The sequence below is a fragment of the Mixophyes fleayi genome, chromosome 2 (genome assembly GCF_038048845.1).
Source record: "Mixophyes fleayi isolate aMixFle1 chromosome 2, aMixFle1.hap1, whole genome shotgun sequence".
Taxonomy (NCBI): domain Eukaryota; kingdom Metazoa; phylum Chordata; class Amphibia; order Anura; family Limnodynastidae; genus Mixophyes; species Mixophyes fleayi.
In genome coordinates this window covers 263816044-263833815 of record NC_134403.1, presented here as the reverse complement: position 1 = coordinate 263833815, position 17772 = coordinate 263816044, and the positions used below count along the sequence as shown (strand labels likewise).

General features: G+C 38.8%; 1 protein-coding gene across 1 annotated transcript in view; it reads left to right on the top strand.

Moving 5' to 3' along the window:
• The window catches only part of DSTYK (dual serine/threonine and tyrosine protein kinase), a 51379-nt gene that overhangs the window by 19164 nt on the left and 14443 nt on the right, over positions 1 to 17772 (top strand). The window contains exons 4-9 of the mRNA XM_075196101.1: positions 1548 to 1783; positions 2095 to 2178; positions 5013 to 5189; positions 6126 to 6255; positions 7077 to 7233; positions 16169 to 16301. Of these exons, the coding sequence (XP_075052202.1) occupies positions 1548 to 1783; positions 2095 to 2178; positions 5013 to 5189; positions 6126 to 6255; positions 7077 to 7233; positions 16169 to 16301 (917 nt within the window). The remainder of the gene's footprint in view (positions 1 to 1547; positions 1784 to 2094; positions 2179 to 5012; positions 5190 to 6125; positions 6256 to 7076; positions 7234 to 16168; positions 16302 to 17772) is intronic.

Genomic DNA, 17772 nt, shown 5'->3' with positions numbered 1-17772 from the left:
TCAGACTGACTAAAATGAACTACCTGTTATAGATTAGAACATATTTATTTTTGTCACAATGCTATTGCTAAAGTCTGGTGTTCAACTAGAACAAGCTGCGGTCAAGAGAGATTTACATATGTACCACATTGTTCATAATCTTAAATTATGTCTTGTACATGTTAGTTTTAGTTTTTCATTTTTAGCTTGCAGATGGAACTTTGTCAAATGCTTGCTATAACCAACGAGTGCAAAACGTCTGAAGACTGGAATATAAAAAACAACTCTTGAGAGATTTGTAATGCTGAAATATTATCTTGTAATGAAGATAGCACTGCACTTTATGGGGTTTTTTCAAAACTATGTTTAAAAAACCAACCCTCTTCCGAACAATCATCTAGAACAGGGTTTCCCAAACCCAGTCCTCAGGGCTCCCCAACAGTGCAGGTTTTCTGGATCACATGTGACATAATTAGTACCACCTGTGGATCTGTTACAATGTGTCAGTTAGTAATGAATACACCTGTGCTCCAGCAAGTAGATATGGGAAACCAGCACTGTTAGTGAGTCCTGAGGACTGGGTTTGGGAAACCTTGATCTAGAAATTAAGGGTAATTCTGCCCTTGAACTTTATGAATGAAAGAACAGCCCCAAAACTGCCTCTGCATGCAAACATCACTAAGGCCAAAATGGCCAACCATGCCCCTCACTTGCTCTATCATCTAATATTTCTATTATATTCCTTCCACCTAAGTACCTTGAATAGTGTGTGTGTGGTTTTTATGCATGGGAGTGCATACAGCTGTTGCTAGTGATAGGTGATGGTAAACTAATATAACAAATGGGTAGGGTTGCTATGTTTTTGTAAAAGATTGTTGTGATTTTATTAAAATGTTTTATATTGACCATATGCTACAATATGGCTTAACTAGATTGGTTTTCACTTTGGCTTTGCTTTTTTCAGTGGATGAGCCAATCTAGATCTAAGAATGCAAGGTTTATTATCTGATCACTGCAGTTGTCAAATATGGTGTTTTACCCAGCATCCTCAAATCTCTATGATTGCATTTTGCTTGAAATCACTTGTGTAGTCTCAACACAATTATCCTTTCCTCTGTGTGGCTAGCTTTAGTCTCTTATTTTTCCTAGGAAAGGGCATTCCCTATGAGCCTTTTGCCCTTGCACCCATATCAAACCGTTATCAACTACAATCTAGAAACACCATATGTTTTGAAAGAGGAAGAAAATTGTCTGAAGGAACAATTGTGACTGATTTTCAAGGCTTTTTCACATTTCTGTTTTCGATAAATGTCTGCTGGAGCAGAATAAGATCCATTGAAGCATTGCTACAATCTTCCCACTAAAAGCTGGTGGGAAAACCTTACAGGTCATACAAGTTGTTTGCCATAGTAGGTGAAATGGCTGTATATTTTTAAAAGCAAAATAAATAAATAAAATAAAATCTTCCAAAAAAGAAGAAATACTACTAGCATGGCACAATATTGGGATAATGAGTAATATCCATTTCAACCTGCTTTAATAGAAGTGCCCTCTTGCTGTTTATTCAGATATCTCCATCCCGCAGAACGGAGAGCCTGTTGGCGCACAGGAAGTAAAAAACTGCATTTTTCAGATCAAAGAGCTGATAATTTCACGACTCAACCAAGCTGTAGTGAACAAACTCATCAGCTCGGTGGACTATCTACGGGAAAGTTTTGTGGGCACACTAGAGAGATGTCTCCGCAGTCTAGAGAAGTCCCAGAGAGAGTCCTCTACACACATAACAAGCAACCACCTGAAACAGGTGAGAAACCAACATATTACATTCGGGGTTGTGCCAGTCCTTAAGACGAAGCGTATTCCATGTTGCTGATACAGTTGTGATCAGACTGTAAGCATAATGAGTTAATGAGTTTTCTCTTTGGCCTGTATACATAGACTGTTTACCAGCTGCACTTTAATGCTTCACACCAACTACACTAAAAAGGTCTGTCTATAGTAGACTATCAAGATATGTTTCTATACATGGTTCACAACTGAAAATTTCTTTTTTTTTTTTTTTTTTTTTTTTTTATAACATTTGTACACTATTCTGAAAGTATTCTGTTTTGTCAGATATTGAATGCTGCATATCATGTGGAGGTCACTTTTAATTCAGGATCCACAGTTACGAGGATGGTGTGGGAGCAGATTGTTCAGGTGAGATGGACACTTGTGCATTTCTAGATACTACAAATCGGCGTGGCTTGTAGTTCTTGAGCACCCATGAGACACCATTATATTCCAGTCAGACCTTGAAATTCACTTTTGCTGACAATTTGTACCTGTGACTAAACCTGGTAAAACATTGTTGATTAGTACAAAATGTTTCCTTTGTACCAGTATGACCTTCAGTAGCATGAGTTAAATTTTAAAATTGTGTGTGTGTTTGTACTACATAATGGGAGTGTTTTCTGCTATGTTAATTTAACCTAGTTCAATTCTACTGCTCCTTTTAAAATGACAATAACAAGAATGGCTAGTGTTTGGTCAGACTGTACAGCAGAACCTGTTTTCTTCCCAAATTCAACGCTGTCCTTACTCTGCGTTCCAGTCAGTGAGAGCCTCTTGCCACTATAATTTTGGAAGTTCTAACCCAATATGGTGGTCCATGCAAAGGCTTTTAAGGCGGTCTGTTATACATAAATTGATATATATTTATTTTTATTCTTTTCAAAGGAGACAAGACGACCCTAACTTTAAAAATAAATATTGACTAAAAAAATGAAGTATCCTAATATAAGCACCTAGAGCTCCATCGCAACAACATTAGAATGAAGTAGCATAATATACTTCGATTAGAATAGGACTCTCAACTCACCCCCCAAAAATAGACATAACCTGCAGAGAGTTTGACACCCTGAAGTTCAATCAATCACACTCTTCTCTATTTGGTGGTTACATTTATGTATTGACTTTCCGGAAGTGTATGTTAAGCGCTCATGACTTGCTGCAATGACCAGGGCCATCCAATTCTAAAAACAGGGGGTGCTTCCACCATCGATGTCCTTGTTATAAAGACCTTTTGTTAAATCCATAAATGTTTACCCAGACTCTTGCAATATGGTTCCAAATAAACATGTTGTGGGGTTCTTCTGAAGAAAAATGACCTCTGCGTATATATGGTGGATTACATTTGTAGAACAGTCTGTGAATCCTTGTGCATTCCCACAATAAACATGGAGAATTCCCACATTTTGGACAGTCTTGAGTTATTCCTACAACTCCATGTTAAATAGTCTGAGGAGTGAGGTGATCTACATTTACATTTTGCATAGTGTGTTTGTTTGTTGAAATCTCCATCCTGATGTAGTCTCTGATACCACCCAGCATAAAATCTTACTAGTCATCTGTGACTTGACCAATGTCTTCCTCGTGTAACACTCCAGAGCTGCAAGGACGTCCGGCATTGTTTGTGGCAAGAAATATGCATGCAACATTGAAATTACTTAGTAATGCTCCACTTTCTTTAATATAGTTTCTTACAAAGTGGGGGTGCTTAACTCCCAAATTGAGCTCAAACTGCATATATTAGTTAGCAGGTATTTTTAAAGCTAAATATTGGAATTGCCAACATCTGATTTTTTTTTTTTAATTGCTCATAAGACTAAGTGATATCTAAAATATAAATGGTCATTAGAGAAGATAAAGAGGAATAACAACTGCACCAGTTTAGTCTATATTGGTTAATCACTCTACTTCCCTTATCGTGTTATAATGTTACATTTGTTTATCATTTGTGCACCTACCATATCAAATGAAGTTTGAACCGTGTTAATTGGTTACTCTATGCACCAGAGGTTTTTGAACAGTGGTTCATGTTCTGTTTCTGTAATTTCCACATAGCCATGTTTTGTAAGTAGATCGGACACAAACCATATACTTTTAGATTTTGTTGCATAGAAAATTTATCTCCATACTGGCTGATATACCGATTCTCATTCAGGTTTAGTCTCATGTACTTGGATTTACATATTTGCGGAGATCCTTGCATTAAAGCAGGAGGCATTAGCCAGTCAGATGGATGTGTGAGATATATATGTATGTATGCACACTTTTTAAAACTATACTCTCTCAGTGCATCTAAAAACAAATAGGTTTATGCAGATCCAATGCCTGCTGTACCCAAATTTGTGTATCAGACCAGGTTTCAAATGCTTACCTGTAGCCAGGCAAACTTGAGAAAGTTCTTGAAGGGCCCTTTCCATAGCTGAGCCTGTTCCCCAACCCCTCTTGTCACCATAGAAATGTTAGTTTCTCCTGGAGCCCAGGTGCTTTGATTATGTAGGACTAAGATGTGGTAAATTTAGGGTGCTTATTTTTGTAGAATTCACACTTGATGAGATTATAGTGATAAAATTTAGTAGCAACAGTTTCCTAGAATGGTTTGTTTTGCACCCCAAGAATGGTGACTTTTTTTTTTTTTATTGAATGTGCAAACTTTAAGCATAATGGATTTCTCACTTTATGTATTTGTAGGCATTTTAAAGATAGATCTGGAACATTCAACCTAAAGTTGGACATACATTGGTAGATTCAGCTGCTCCAGCAATATCCAGTTTGGACAGAATCAGAAAGCATTAAATCTAAGATAGTGATATACTACTCCTGTCCCCATGGCCACACCTTTTATTTAAAAAAAAATAAATAATAAAAATTCTCCTTTCAACGGTTCCCAAACACTCCTGTCTTGTGGGTGCCTCCATCCACACAGTGAGAAACCAGGCCTACACATTACAAGGGCAAGTAAGCTGGCCGTATAGAAGTGGCATATTTTCTAGTTACCATGGAGACATGATGCCCAGGTTTTGTTGTGCATAGGGGACTTTTTTTTTGGTCTCCACTACGTTCTGAGTAAGTGTTATGCATTGGCAACCGATCTGGATCCTGTGGTTCAGTATGAAATTTTAAATTATTAAAAAATGCAAAGCGTACGATCCAGTCTGTACTTGTGTTGGATTACCTCAAATTCTGTAAGATGTTTTTACTCTTAGATCATACAGCGCATTACGTGGGTAAGTCCCCCTGCTATAACCCCAGAGTGGAAACGGAAGGTCGCCCAGGATGCTATAGAAAGTTTAAGTGCATCCAAGCTTGCTAAGAGCATCTGCAGCCAATTCTGCAAACGTCTCAAGAGCTCACATGAAGCCTTTGCTGCATCCCTCAAGCAGGTGAATGTTTGTTTAATGTGTATATTCAACATGAGAACATTCTTGTAAGGATTGTTTTTAAAAGACCTGTAAATATTACTGTTTCTTTTTTTTTTCATTTTCATCTAAATTTATTTTCTTTGTTTATGCAGGGCTGCCTGCAAAAATAGTCTTAATGAAAAATGTAAATATTTCCGTGTGCTATTGATTAATCTGGAGATTTTTATCTCCCTGCACAATGATCAGCAAATCACTGCAAGTTTATTCATTTGCTATTTCCCTGTTGATCTGTGTGAACTTTTTTTTTATAAATCCTCAAAGTGAACATTACTAATATATAACCCAAGAGTATGATTATAGGGTACATCAGGGACACTAAGTGTTATGCATGTCACATGAAGTATCTGACTCGTAATACATATTTCTGCTAAACTGTTGCATACCAGCTTTGCATCGGGAAGAGGTGAGGGTCTAAAAATGTGGAGGAGTTTTTTTGTAATTGATATGGATCAGTACACACAATGCATGTCATGGACTATTTATTTAGGTTTTTTTCCCATTTTCTCCCATCTGAACTAGCTTTGGGTTTTAAATGGCTGTATGGTAAGAATGCTTATTCTCCTTGTCTGTCCCTTCCACTGTCACAGGGCTACATTTTAAGGGCTTAGCTTCTGAATTTTAACTTTCATTTCTTATGCAGTGCTGCAAGTCTCACATGAGATTTAGGCAATTTAATGGGATGAGTGAACGGTCCCACATTCTGGGCAATTATGGGCAAGGAATGCTCATTGACATGGGGTATCCTTATGAGATTAATATAAAATTAAAATTGATCAACATTGCATTGTGTTTAAACAAATGATTTAATGCACTTTAGTTGTAGAGTCTGAAAATGCAAGTGTTAAAGCATGTTGTACTTCTATACTTATGGCTTTATTTTACTTCAATTTTATTTAGCTCGAGGTTGGTCATTCTGGCAGGCTTGAGAAAACAGAAGATCTTTGGCTAAAGGTTCGTAAAGACCATGCCCCACGCCTGGCAAAACTGTCCCTGGAGAGCAGGTCTCTGCAGGATGTGTTATTACATGGTAAGAGGCCGGTGACGTTCTAACCACAATAGCTTTTACCCCTTCCCCTTTCCTACCAGAGGCTCTGTGATTGGTGTCCGGGCCTGGAGTTGTGTGATGCCATAAAGGAGGCTATGAGTGGGAGTACCAATAAGACGCCACAATCCCTGACTTTGCGTTCCGATTGGTCCTCGTGCTCACATACCACCTATGCAGCTGTTTTAAAGTGGTGAACACTTTAGGTTGTGGTAGAGCGTTAAGACCTACCTTTACTTCGCCTTCATCTCTAAACTTTCTTACTGACTGTATATATGATATAATAGTATAATACACTTAGTATTATGTCTGATTAGTCAATAAGACGGGGTATATATATGTGCATAATTTACTATTAATCCTTTTTATTTGTTATGTGTGATGTATATTTTGTTTTTAAATGCTTGTGGCATTTGTATTGGTCTGTGAGGTTCTTTGTTTTGTTACAAACTTGTGAAGTTGCCTTTTATAATACACAATTGGTTTATTAGTGCTTTAAATATTTTATTTTTATGTGACTTATGTGAATCACAAAGCAAATGCAAAGTGGTGGACAGAAGTATCCAGAACAACCCAACTTGATACTTTGTTATATAACCACCTTCGTAAATGCAGAGAGTAACACAAATCCATTAAAATGCATCTGTTTGTGTTTGGACAGTAGTTAATGTGAATGTCTGTTCCACAGTCCACATTTTGTGGACTTTGGTGATTTATTGATTTATTTTTATTTTTTTGTAATGGAATTTAAATCCATCTAGTATACTACAAACTACAGGTTTTTTTTTTTTTTTTTACTTTTTCAGGCAAACCAAGGCTTGGTCGAGAGCTGGGAAGGGGACAATATGGTGTGGTCTACATGTGTGATAGTTGGGGTGGGCACTTCCCATGTGCTCTTAAATCTGTTGTGCCACCAGATGAGAAACATTGGAATGATCTTGCGCTTGAATTTCACTACATGAGGTAAGATACATTAAGTGGGTTTGAAGTATGTGTACACAATCATACGACAGCTGATTCAACACTTAAGGAACATTTCTCAAAAAAATTTAAAAAAAGTGTCTCAACACTCTTAAGATATTGCCTTGCAATGAAAAGGATGCAACACCCCATATAATTAAACTCTTCTACTATGTAAGATCTGGAGTCTAATCTTTGTCACAAGGTTAGCTTGTATAATCCAGATTCAATAATATTTTGATAACTGATTTGATAGCTACCTATATTCTATATTGTCTGTGTATTATACACGCTGTCCGTCTTATGTTCCAGGGAGATTATTTGTATGTGGAAAGGAGCTTCCCAATGTTGTCTTCAGCTATAGGAAAAGCTGGCAAGGGTCTCTGGGGTTATGTATGGAGAGAAGGGTTGGCTCTGTGCATAACACCCAGTCTGTGTCTTCTGCTTTCCCAGTCTCGCAGCTTTTTGTAAGCACCTTGCAGGTGCAATTCCTGATTGACATTTTCGTATGTCTGTCAGTCTGGGGAGGAGGAGGTTGGATACCTCCTGAGAGATGCTGCAAAAGGTGACCAGTAAGTCTTGTATCTTTATGTGTCTGGGACACAAGGTCCTCCACCTGAGAGATGGTGTTTGTAAATGGTTAGTTAGTGCTGGACAGGCAAGGGTTTTCTTTGTTTATTGCTACTCCTAGTATACTTGAAAGAGCTTTATCTTTCAAAGACCATTTTCCAGACATTTGATTTGGATTGTCTGTTTTTTTGTTTGTGTTTTTTTTTTTTGTTTCTCACAACTACCACTAAAGATGGACTGCAAAGACCTAACTGAAATCCTTGTTTGTTCTTCAGTCTCAAACTTGTATTCGTCATCAATGTGACAAATGCCCAGGCTGAAAAGCACTTCAGAAAATAGTTAAATTTTTTCATGATGGTGACATAGGTGATGATACAGTTGTTTATAAGCAGTGGGTATACACAGACCAAAGTAAATTGTTTAAATCGCTAGTACTGTTGAACAATTCTGTGAAAGTTTTTTTGTAGTGCTGATTGCCGTGTACAGACGGGGCTGTTCAATCATCAGAGTCCCAGACTGAATACATACGTGCGCCAGTTGAAGGAAACCATTCAACCAGAGACAGAAGCTATTGTGTTACTAGATTTTGCGGAAAACTATTCATTCGTGTGTCACGATACAATTCAAGGATTCCACTGGGACACTACACAAGCAGCATTCCACCCATTTGCTGTATATTTTTAAGCAAGATGATTGTGACGCTGTAAACTGTGAGCCTGTGCATTAGAAGTGATACCAATGACCATGTAGCCATAACTGTGCATGCTTATATTACGGTAGTTGTGAAACACCTTTTCAAACAGTTATCAAAATTGGAGTATGTTCACTACTTTAAGTGATGGTGCTAGTGCACAATACAAGAACTGCAAAAAAATTTTTGGAACTGATGTTTCCATAAGGATGACTTCAACTTTCAAGCAGAATGGAATTTTTTTTGCCACACGTCATGGTAAGAGTCCGTGTGACAGCATTGGAGGGACAGTTAAATGTTTAGCCACCCACACCAGTCTGCAAGCAGTGGAAACCCAGTACATATTGACACCTTTGGACCTGTATAGCTGGGCTAATGAAAATGTACAAGACTGCTGTTTCTAGGTGGCTATGCAGCTTGGTTTTGCGAAGACTGTGCAGGAACACGTACATACTCATCACAGATTTCGGCCTATTGGTAATGATGAGCTACACATATACCGCTTGTCATCAAATGACACATGAAAACAGCAGGAACCAAAGTTACCTATCACCACAATCACAAAATATGTAGACAAAAATGATCTGCAACCTGGAACATACATAGCAGCAGTGTATGATAACATCTGGTACATTGGTTTCACTTCATGATGTGTACCAGCACATCTTGCTCCTCCTCATTACATTGCATAATATACCCAATCAACAAATGTGTCCTGGCCTTCAAGAGATTGTTCCTTTTTATTCACGTCGTCTGTGTAAAGCTGGGAACATACTACAGTTTTCATCCAATAATCGGCTAAATCAGCCGACATACGACCTCGTTCAAAAGTCGGGTCAGTGTGTGCAGTGACACGATGGCCGAAAGTCTGCCCAAATGGACGATTGTCGCCTCATTTGGTTGGTCGTACCGTTTAATATTTTCGGTCCAATCTCATTTCCGCTGTGTAGTGTGTATAAACTTCCGACTGATCCACAACAGTGAGTACGAAGTTAGTCATTGCTCACGACAACATGGCTGTAAAAAGTCTCTAAAGGAACGTCCGCTCTTCCCTTTATCGTCCTAAACAAGGCTAGTGTGTATGCAGTCCATGGACCGAGCGATCGGATCATCAATCGCATGTAAAATCGCTCGGCATAAAAAGTTGGTTGAAATTTCTGTAGTGTGTACCCAGGTTAACAGAGTGCCTACTATCAAAAGGAAGTCCTGGAAGGCAGTATACACTGTATGCTGATACTACAAGGAAAATCAGACTGTTAGATCAGGTTCCAAACAATAGGAATAGTTTGTATAGATTGTTGACTCAACTCCAGTTATGTTAAGTTTTCTTTTAGATTTCATGTTTTTTTTTGCAAATTATGTATGTGCTATAACAGTAATCGAGCGTCTTTTAATTTTATTTTCTTTGTCCACTATGAATGAGTACTATGCTGGTTTGTCTTTTTTTTTTTTTTTTTTTTTGTTTTTTTGCAGTAGTAATGCTTACCTTTTTGTTGAGCACCCAAAAAATAAATTAAAAAAATTTGTATTTAATGTTTCTTTAAACTAGTGTTTGTTTTTTTTAAAAAAAAATAATTTTTTTTTTATTGTTTTCAAAAACTTGCGTTTTTGCTGTAACTTGAAACGTAAGGCAGAAAGTAACTTTGTTTTGGATTCAGAAGGAAAAGTTACCTATTTCTAATTTCATTCTAATTCCTTAATAAACACCCATGATACTTCAAATTGGAATAAATAAGCTACGATTAGTAAATGGTTTAATGCATAAAAAAATAAATAAAAAAAAATCAATATTTCGGAAACTAATGGTCAGAATTTGAGATATTTAGCAGAAATAGTTTCTTTTTAGGCATGACAGACATAAAAATGTTGTTAAAATCTAAGATGGGTGGTGGAGAAATGTGGTTGAACTGATGTGGAATGACCCAGGTTTTGTTTGATTCTGATTTTGCTTAACCCACCAATCCCCCTTAGGTCCCTGTGTCTGCATTTCTTAATGCTAAAGCAATGCCAATATTTCGGTTTCTTAATGACTAGAGCTTGTATCTTCCCCTTATTTACAGACGTGTAGGAGTCTGTTGGCTTACTTAATATGTCCGTATCTGCAATAAGGCCTTTCCCATACTGGGGAAAGTTCCACAACCAGCCTTTCTCTATCCTATAATAGACCTACTTGAAAAATTTGGATAGGAAGGGTTCTCTTGGCATCCGCAAAAACACCCACTTCAATCAGACTGCCAGATGGTGAAGTGTGAATTAACCAATAGAAATGCATTGACTGGAGTGATCAGTGTCCAATTGTGGTGGTCATTACATCACTTCAGTCGAAGCTTAGCATGGTGATCTGAGACTTGCGTGGCTACTCTACTTGCAAACCCAATTCATGAAGCTGTCAATGAATAGTTGTTTTGCTGATGTTGCTTCCAGAGGCGGAGCTCTGTAACGAGTGTTGCACCGCTCGTTGCTGAGTTGTTGTTGCTCTTAGACATTTCCACTTAATAATAGCACTTACAGTTGACCAGGGCAGCTATAGCAGGGTACAAATTTAGCACACATACTTCATTGAAAGGTGGCATCCTATGACAATGCCATATTGAAAGTCACTGAGCAGCTCGATGTGACCCATTCTACTGCCAATGTTTGACTATGGAGATTGCATGGCTGTATGTATGATTATCTGCACCTGTTGGCAGTGGGTGTCTAAACTTTTGGCATGTAGTTTTATATTCTAGACAGGATGTGATGCATAATCAAGTGGCAAGGCAAGTGCATATCTAATTATTCAAACATCAGTCTGTCCCATTTTGAATATTAAAATGACGAGCACTGAAGTCCACCACTTGTTAGAGAACTCTCCATCTGTATAGTTCTGCGTTTGTGATATTGTTGAAGTGTCCCATACAGATCACTGGGGTTTCTGATATTGCCATGAAGGTGGCACTCTTTTTGAAGGGTAGGTTTGTAAATTGCCAGCAAACAAGAGAGGAAGAAAATTGTTACTCAAATGAAAATCTATCAGTTCAGTGGGTCAGTTAGGACGTGCTCCAAAAAGAAGGTTGTTTTTTTTTTTTTTTTTTGTTTTTTTTTTTTCTTTGAACTCAAAAGGTTTTTATTGAATTTTTTAGAAAAGCATATTACAAACATAGCAGTGGTTGCAGAGTACATACAGCAGATCAGTTATATTGAACAATCCACACTGCTTAGATAAACAATCAAACAAGTAAATAAAAAATAAGAAAAAACATTGGTACAGACAACACATCTTATGACCCAGTATACATAAGCCGAAGGCGGCAAAGAGAACAGACAAGAAAATCAGATGGATAAAGGGGCGTGGGGGGGGGGGGGGGAGGACAAGACAAGAGACTATCCGATTATAGAAAGTGTACCAGTGGGTCTAGCCCAAGTACCCAACTTAACTCAAACCATTCCACAGTACTCACGGATCAAAGATTGAGCTGTGATTCGTAAAGTACTCATGCCATATAAACCACTTAACAAGCGGGGAGGAAGCCCCTGTAGACAGATTAAAACCTATGGTTTCCATTTTGTAGCTATGTTGGATCTTTTTAATAATTTTAGGGAGTGCTGGAATTAGAGGTGATTTCCAGTTCTGGGCTATTGCAGCTCTTGCTGCAATGAGAATATGTCCAGTGACATAATGATTATGCCGCTGGAGATGTTTAGGATACAGATGAAGTAAAGCCATATCTGGGGAAGGAGAGATATTATTTTTGGAGACCTGAGAGATTAAATGAAAGATTTCGGTCCACAATGGTTGAAGTTTCGAGCAAGACCAAAAGATGTGCATAAGCGTACCAATTTCACCACAATTCCTCCAACAATATTTAGATTCTGATGGCCAGATTTTATGCAGCTTATCTGGAGTAAGATATAACCTGTGAACAATTTTGGTCAACATTTCCGAATGGTTAATACACTTTGACATCATATATGTTTAGGAAGACTCTCCCCCATACCTCTTCTGAAATAGTGATATTTAGGTCGGCTTCCCAGACAGCTTGAATCGGTAAAACCCGATTGTCAATGGGAGTTAAGAGTATCCGGTACCATAGGGAAATTCCACCTGCGTGGGATGTAGGGGAGAGAATCACCTTGATACCAGGGGGGAGGGGTCCCATCACCCCCAAATGCGAGGGGCGTGTTTGTAACCAGTGCCTTACTTGAAGATATTTGTAAAAATCGCGGACAGGGAAAAAGAACGTTTTTAATTGCCATCTAATCGAAACCGATACTCCCAAGTGTGCATGCACAGCATGGTAGGATCAACCCACCCAGCTGCTATTACTTTACTAACTTACAGCTGGGTTTCAACCAAGCATGCTATATCAGAGCAGATGGAATTATCCCACATCAAACCTACCTGTTGTTATAATCTGTTAACAAAAATTCTGAAGACAGAATGTAGATCCATTTGTTTACTTTTCCTCCTAACTCCTACAATCCTCCCAAGCACCCAGTTCTGCCTGTACAAAACCTGGACCTCAATAATTCTGCATAACCATATAGCAGTATAATTTCAGTAGTACTTTTTTCTGTGCAGCATCTTACCATGGACACCCAAACAATGGTAACCCAACAGTGGTATACTTTCAATCCTAAGGGCAAAGAAGGATTTTTTTTTTTTTTTTTGAGGAGGGATCTGTATCTGTTTTTTACACCAGATACATGGTGCAGTCGATCTGTAAATGGCATTATGCAATGTAGTTAAACATCCCAAAGTCTTCTGACTGCATACTCCTCTTGTGTACTTCCATGGCAAAGTCAAGAAAAACAGCCACGCTTTAGCTTTCAAACATTAATGGATCTTGATGCATGGCCAGGTTAAAGACCATGGGCCTGATTAATTAAAGAAAGGAAAGCAAAAATAAGAAGTTGCTTTGCACTTTGCAAAACCATGTTGTATTGGCGTGGGCGGTAAATTTAAAATGTGATCACAGATTTATAGTTTATGAAGGGTCTGTCCTAGGTCAACTTTATAATAAGCTTTTATTTTTACACTGAAATTTAAAGTACTTCCGTGCCACATGCTTTAAATACTTACTGGCTGTTTGTTTTTTTTTTGTTTTTTTTTAATTTAAGTTTTATTGGGTTTTACACACACATACAGGTTATACATGTACAACCAACAAAATGACATGGTACGTTATTGACACTGAAAAAATGACATCCTGGCACCAGTCCAAAATGCACTCAAAAATCTATAAAGGAGATATGTCAACCTTTACACATACCTGCTAAATAACCATATAAACAATAACATATAGACAAAGACAAAGGAAAAGAAGGGAAGGGGGGACCACATTAGAGGGGGGGGGGGTCTAGCAAAATTCCTCATTTAAGCTTAAGTTTAGTTTAAAGCTCTGTCAATCTAGTAGGTTATGTATCTGCTGGGCACACGACGCTCCCAAATGGTCCATATAAGCAAGCCAGCCCTCGGGTGCAAAAATGGGAAGGAACAAAACCACTCAATCAGTCAAATTTGAAATCGGGGACTCTGGAGAGTCCAGAAGTTTTAACCATGGAACCCAAGTAGCATAATACAATTCAAACGATCCTTTGGTTGACAGCTGCATCTCATCCATGATCCTATAGTGTTCCAATCTATTAGACCTGTCCCGAATACTCGGAGGCGTGGTTGATCTCCATTTCACTGGGATTACTGCCTTCCCTGCCGAGATAATAAATTTTAAAAGAGATTTTTTTCAAAACTTGATAGAGGCATATCAACTTTATTTAACAGCCAGAACACTGGAGTGTTGGATATGTTTTGACCCAGCAACTTCTGTGTGGTGCTCGCCACCCGGGACCAAAACGTTTGCAACACTGGGCAGTCCCACCAGATGTGCAAAAGAGAACCAGAACCATGGTTGCATCTCCAACAAGTATCGGGCACCCTGCGGAAGACCTTCGACAGCTGCGCTGGGCATCTGTACCACCTGGTAATTACCTTTTATAGTGGGTTTCTAGGATTGAAACATTATGAGAGCACGCGTGAGCTGGCTGAAATATTTTAGACCAGTCTGCCTCTTGTAATTCAACCCCCAAATCTCTCTCCCACTCCTTGGTAAATTTTTGAGGGGATACGAATGTGACAGAAGGTGTTTAATCTGTAGGTATCTCCAGATCTCTGCATTAGGCAAATCCCATTTGGATTGGATCTCTGTGAATGAGAGAACCCCCATTGCACCCACCAACTGGCCGACACGATGGATCCCTGCTTGGGACCACTGTTTGAAAGCTAGCGGGGTAATCCCCGGAGGGAACATTGGGTTATTACATAATGGGGTCAGTGGGGAAATTGGAGAGGAGATACGTGGAAGGGTTCTAAGCTTAGACCATTGCGCTAACGTAGGACCTAAAGTAGGATGAGCAGTCTTGGGAATACTGGATAGCCAGAGTAATGTGTCAGCCGGGGATTCCAGAGAAAACGACTCAATTTCCACCCATTGTTTCGACCAGACCCTACTAGACATCTCCATAATTCTAACCAAAATTGCTGCATCATAAGAAGAGAAGTGGGGAAGTTGCAGTCCTCCCAAGTGTCTTTGTCTAAATAATATTTCATGCTTGAATCTAGGGCGTCTCCCACACTTGCTGTTTGTTTTTAATGTGCAAAATAAACTAATCTGCCTTCCTTGCATTGTAACATGGGTTGTCCAGGAGAAAATGTACCTTTTTTTCACTCTACACTATCGATTTAGGTGTAAATGCTTCCCTGCTAATTTCTTGCATGAGCCAACTTTTGAGGAATCCCTCAGGATTCTCTCTGCAGAAATATACATTGTGTGTGTGAGACTACAGTCTTCCCTCTAAATAACACTTGCTTGCAATTTGTGAAGAAATTTGGTGCCTCTTTCTCTCTCATATTTTTCAAGATGTATTAAAGATTGACAGAGCTTCAATCTGACCTATCAAATTTTTTTTTTTCCCCTATAGCCAACTGGACCCATTGAAGAGAGAGTTCACTCCTTTTAGTTGGAGGTTATATTTCACATGAATTGGCAGAGGAAGAACGTGTCTCTCAAGCCGTGCCATGTGCATAGCTAGTTTTGCCAATTTTTGTAGGATAACAGGACAGTTGGGACAGGGTCTTCTGGCCAAAGCCCAGCGCAATTTTTCAGGCCTTTTCAGTACATAAAAAAAAAAAAAAAAAAAAAAAAAAAATCTCTGGTTGTTGGGTTTGTTCTTAATGCAGATTGTAAGGTAAGGATTCAGTTCCACAGCAAGTGGGGTGCACCCAGAGAAATACACTCCAACCACTCTGAAAAGTTTCAGCCACTAGCGGGATCACTGCATGCTTGTTTTACCCGACCAGATATCCAGAATGCCAGACCCTAGGCAAGTAATCTCTTTGAGGCTGAGTGGTACTTGGAACGTTCCACCTAAAGCTGAATCTGCATTGGTCAATCACATTTAATATAGCTGTAAATGTGGACTGGAGACTTGGTGATACTGGTATGTGTGTGAATATTTTCAGCAAATGTGCTAAAAACTGGCAAACTTTCCTACAGTTTTTCATACTTTCTCAGGATGACAGGGCCCCATTTTTAGTGCCTATGAAACATTTACAACAATTTATTAAATTTAACATTTTCAATTTGATCTGTTCTTATTATTCATACTTATTTGTGACTGGTTTAACTGTGCCTTTTGCAGGTCTCTGCCAAAACATGAGCGCCTGGTTGACTTGCATGGTTCTGTGATTGACTACAGTTATGGAGGAGGCTCAAGCACTGCAGTCCTACTCATCACAGAACGCCTCCATAGAGACCTATATGCAGGTCTTAAGGTGAGTGTAGCATGTAATGGCCCTATGCTCTCTGAATGGAGGCTGCTCCCACCACTATCTTTTATGAATATGCATTTGTAAATCTCTGTATTTTGAATATGGGAGAATTTGGAGGATGCCTCCCCTTGCAAGCTATGCATGCAGACTCCTTTCTGTAAAGAGTGACTCCTCTTCTCTGCACACCAACTACATAGGTTATATATTGACAAATATGGCAGCCAAACTTAAACACACCTGCCATGAGAATGGACTGATGTGAAAAGTTGCACGATGTTTACGATCTGAATGAAATGTGAAACATGGTTTTGTAAATGAACTCTTAGGGGCATATTCAATTGTCGGCGGGTTCCGCCGCGGAAAAACGAATACCGTTAATACGGTAATCTCTCGCTGGATTTCAGCTCCCTGCGAGCTGGAATCCAGCGAGTAAATTACCGTATTAACGTTTTTCCGCGCACGATTACCGTTATTACGGTAATCGTGTGCGGACCGTGGGATTTTCGGCAATCCCGCTGACAATTGAATATGCCCCTTAGGACAATAATTTTACAGACTCTACATGGCTGCTTTAGCTTTTTAGAAAACCTAATGGAGTATATACCTTACCTTACATTTAAAAAAAAAAATAAAAAATAAAATAAAAATTAAAATAAAATTTTCACCAAGCAGCATTTAAATCCTGAATGAAATGTGCATATATATGGAGGAATATGTATAGTTTCACATTGAATTAAATTGTCTATTGTAAAATTAAATGGCTTGATTTAGTTACAATTTGCAATTAAATGTGATTTATATGTAAAAAAATTAGCAACTTCATGTTCTGAGCTTAGTTTTAATTTTAATGTTTATATATTTTTCTTTTGTTCCATTTTATTTAAGGGGGACCATCCCACACCTAATATAGTGGTCAGGAACGATGGGCTCCTTTTGTCCTAAATAGCACCCTTGTGGATGCCAGAAACTGAGTGGCCAGACCCCACCCCCCCTTTCCACAGCCCCGTAAAGATTAAAGGAATTAACCCATTGCTTATAGCAGTGTGCCTGTATATGAAAACTAATTTAAAGAAGTGCTGACAAATGTTTTGATATAAATTTATTCAATAAAATATAGATTAATCGTTTACCATGTTGATCCAGTGGGCATTGGAAAGTATCCTGCGGTATAATGCTGCCACTCTGATTCTCATTGATGGGGACAGGAGCATTGGTATTCTGGTCCAAATCTGTGGTGGTTAAGTAGGTCCTGGCAGAGTGCGGATTCCTTCACTAGGAGATAGTTGGAGAGAAGGGAGGGGCTGTATTTAGGCTGTAGCAAGCTGGTTCCCCCTGTGTGCCAGACCCCAGTATTGAATATTTCCGGTATACTGCTGCCAGAGTAAAGTAGCAGAGTTGAGCCCTAAAGAGCTCTGGCTATGGCAACAGGGCTGCTCATTAGAGGTCTGAGTCCTATACTCCAGGAAATCTGAGT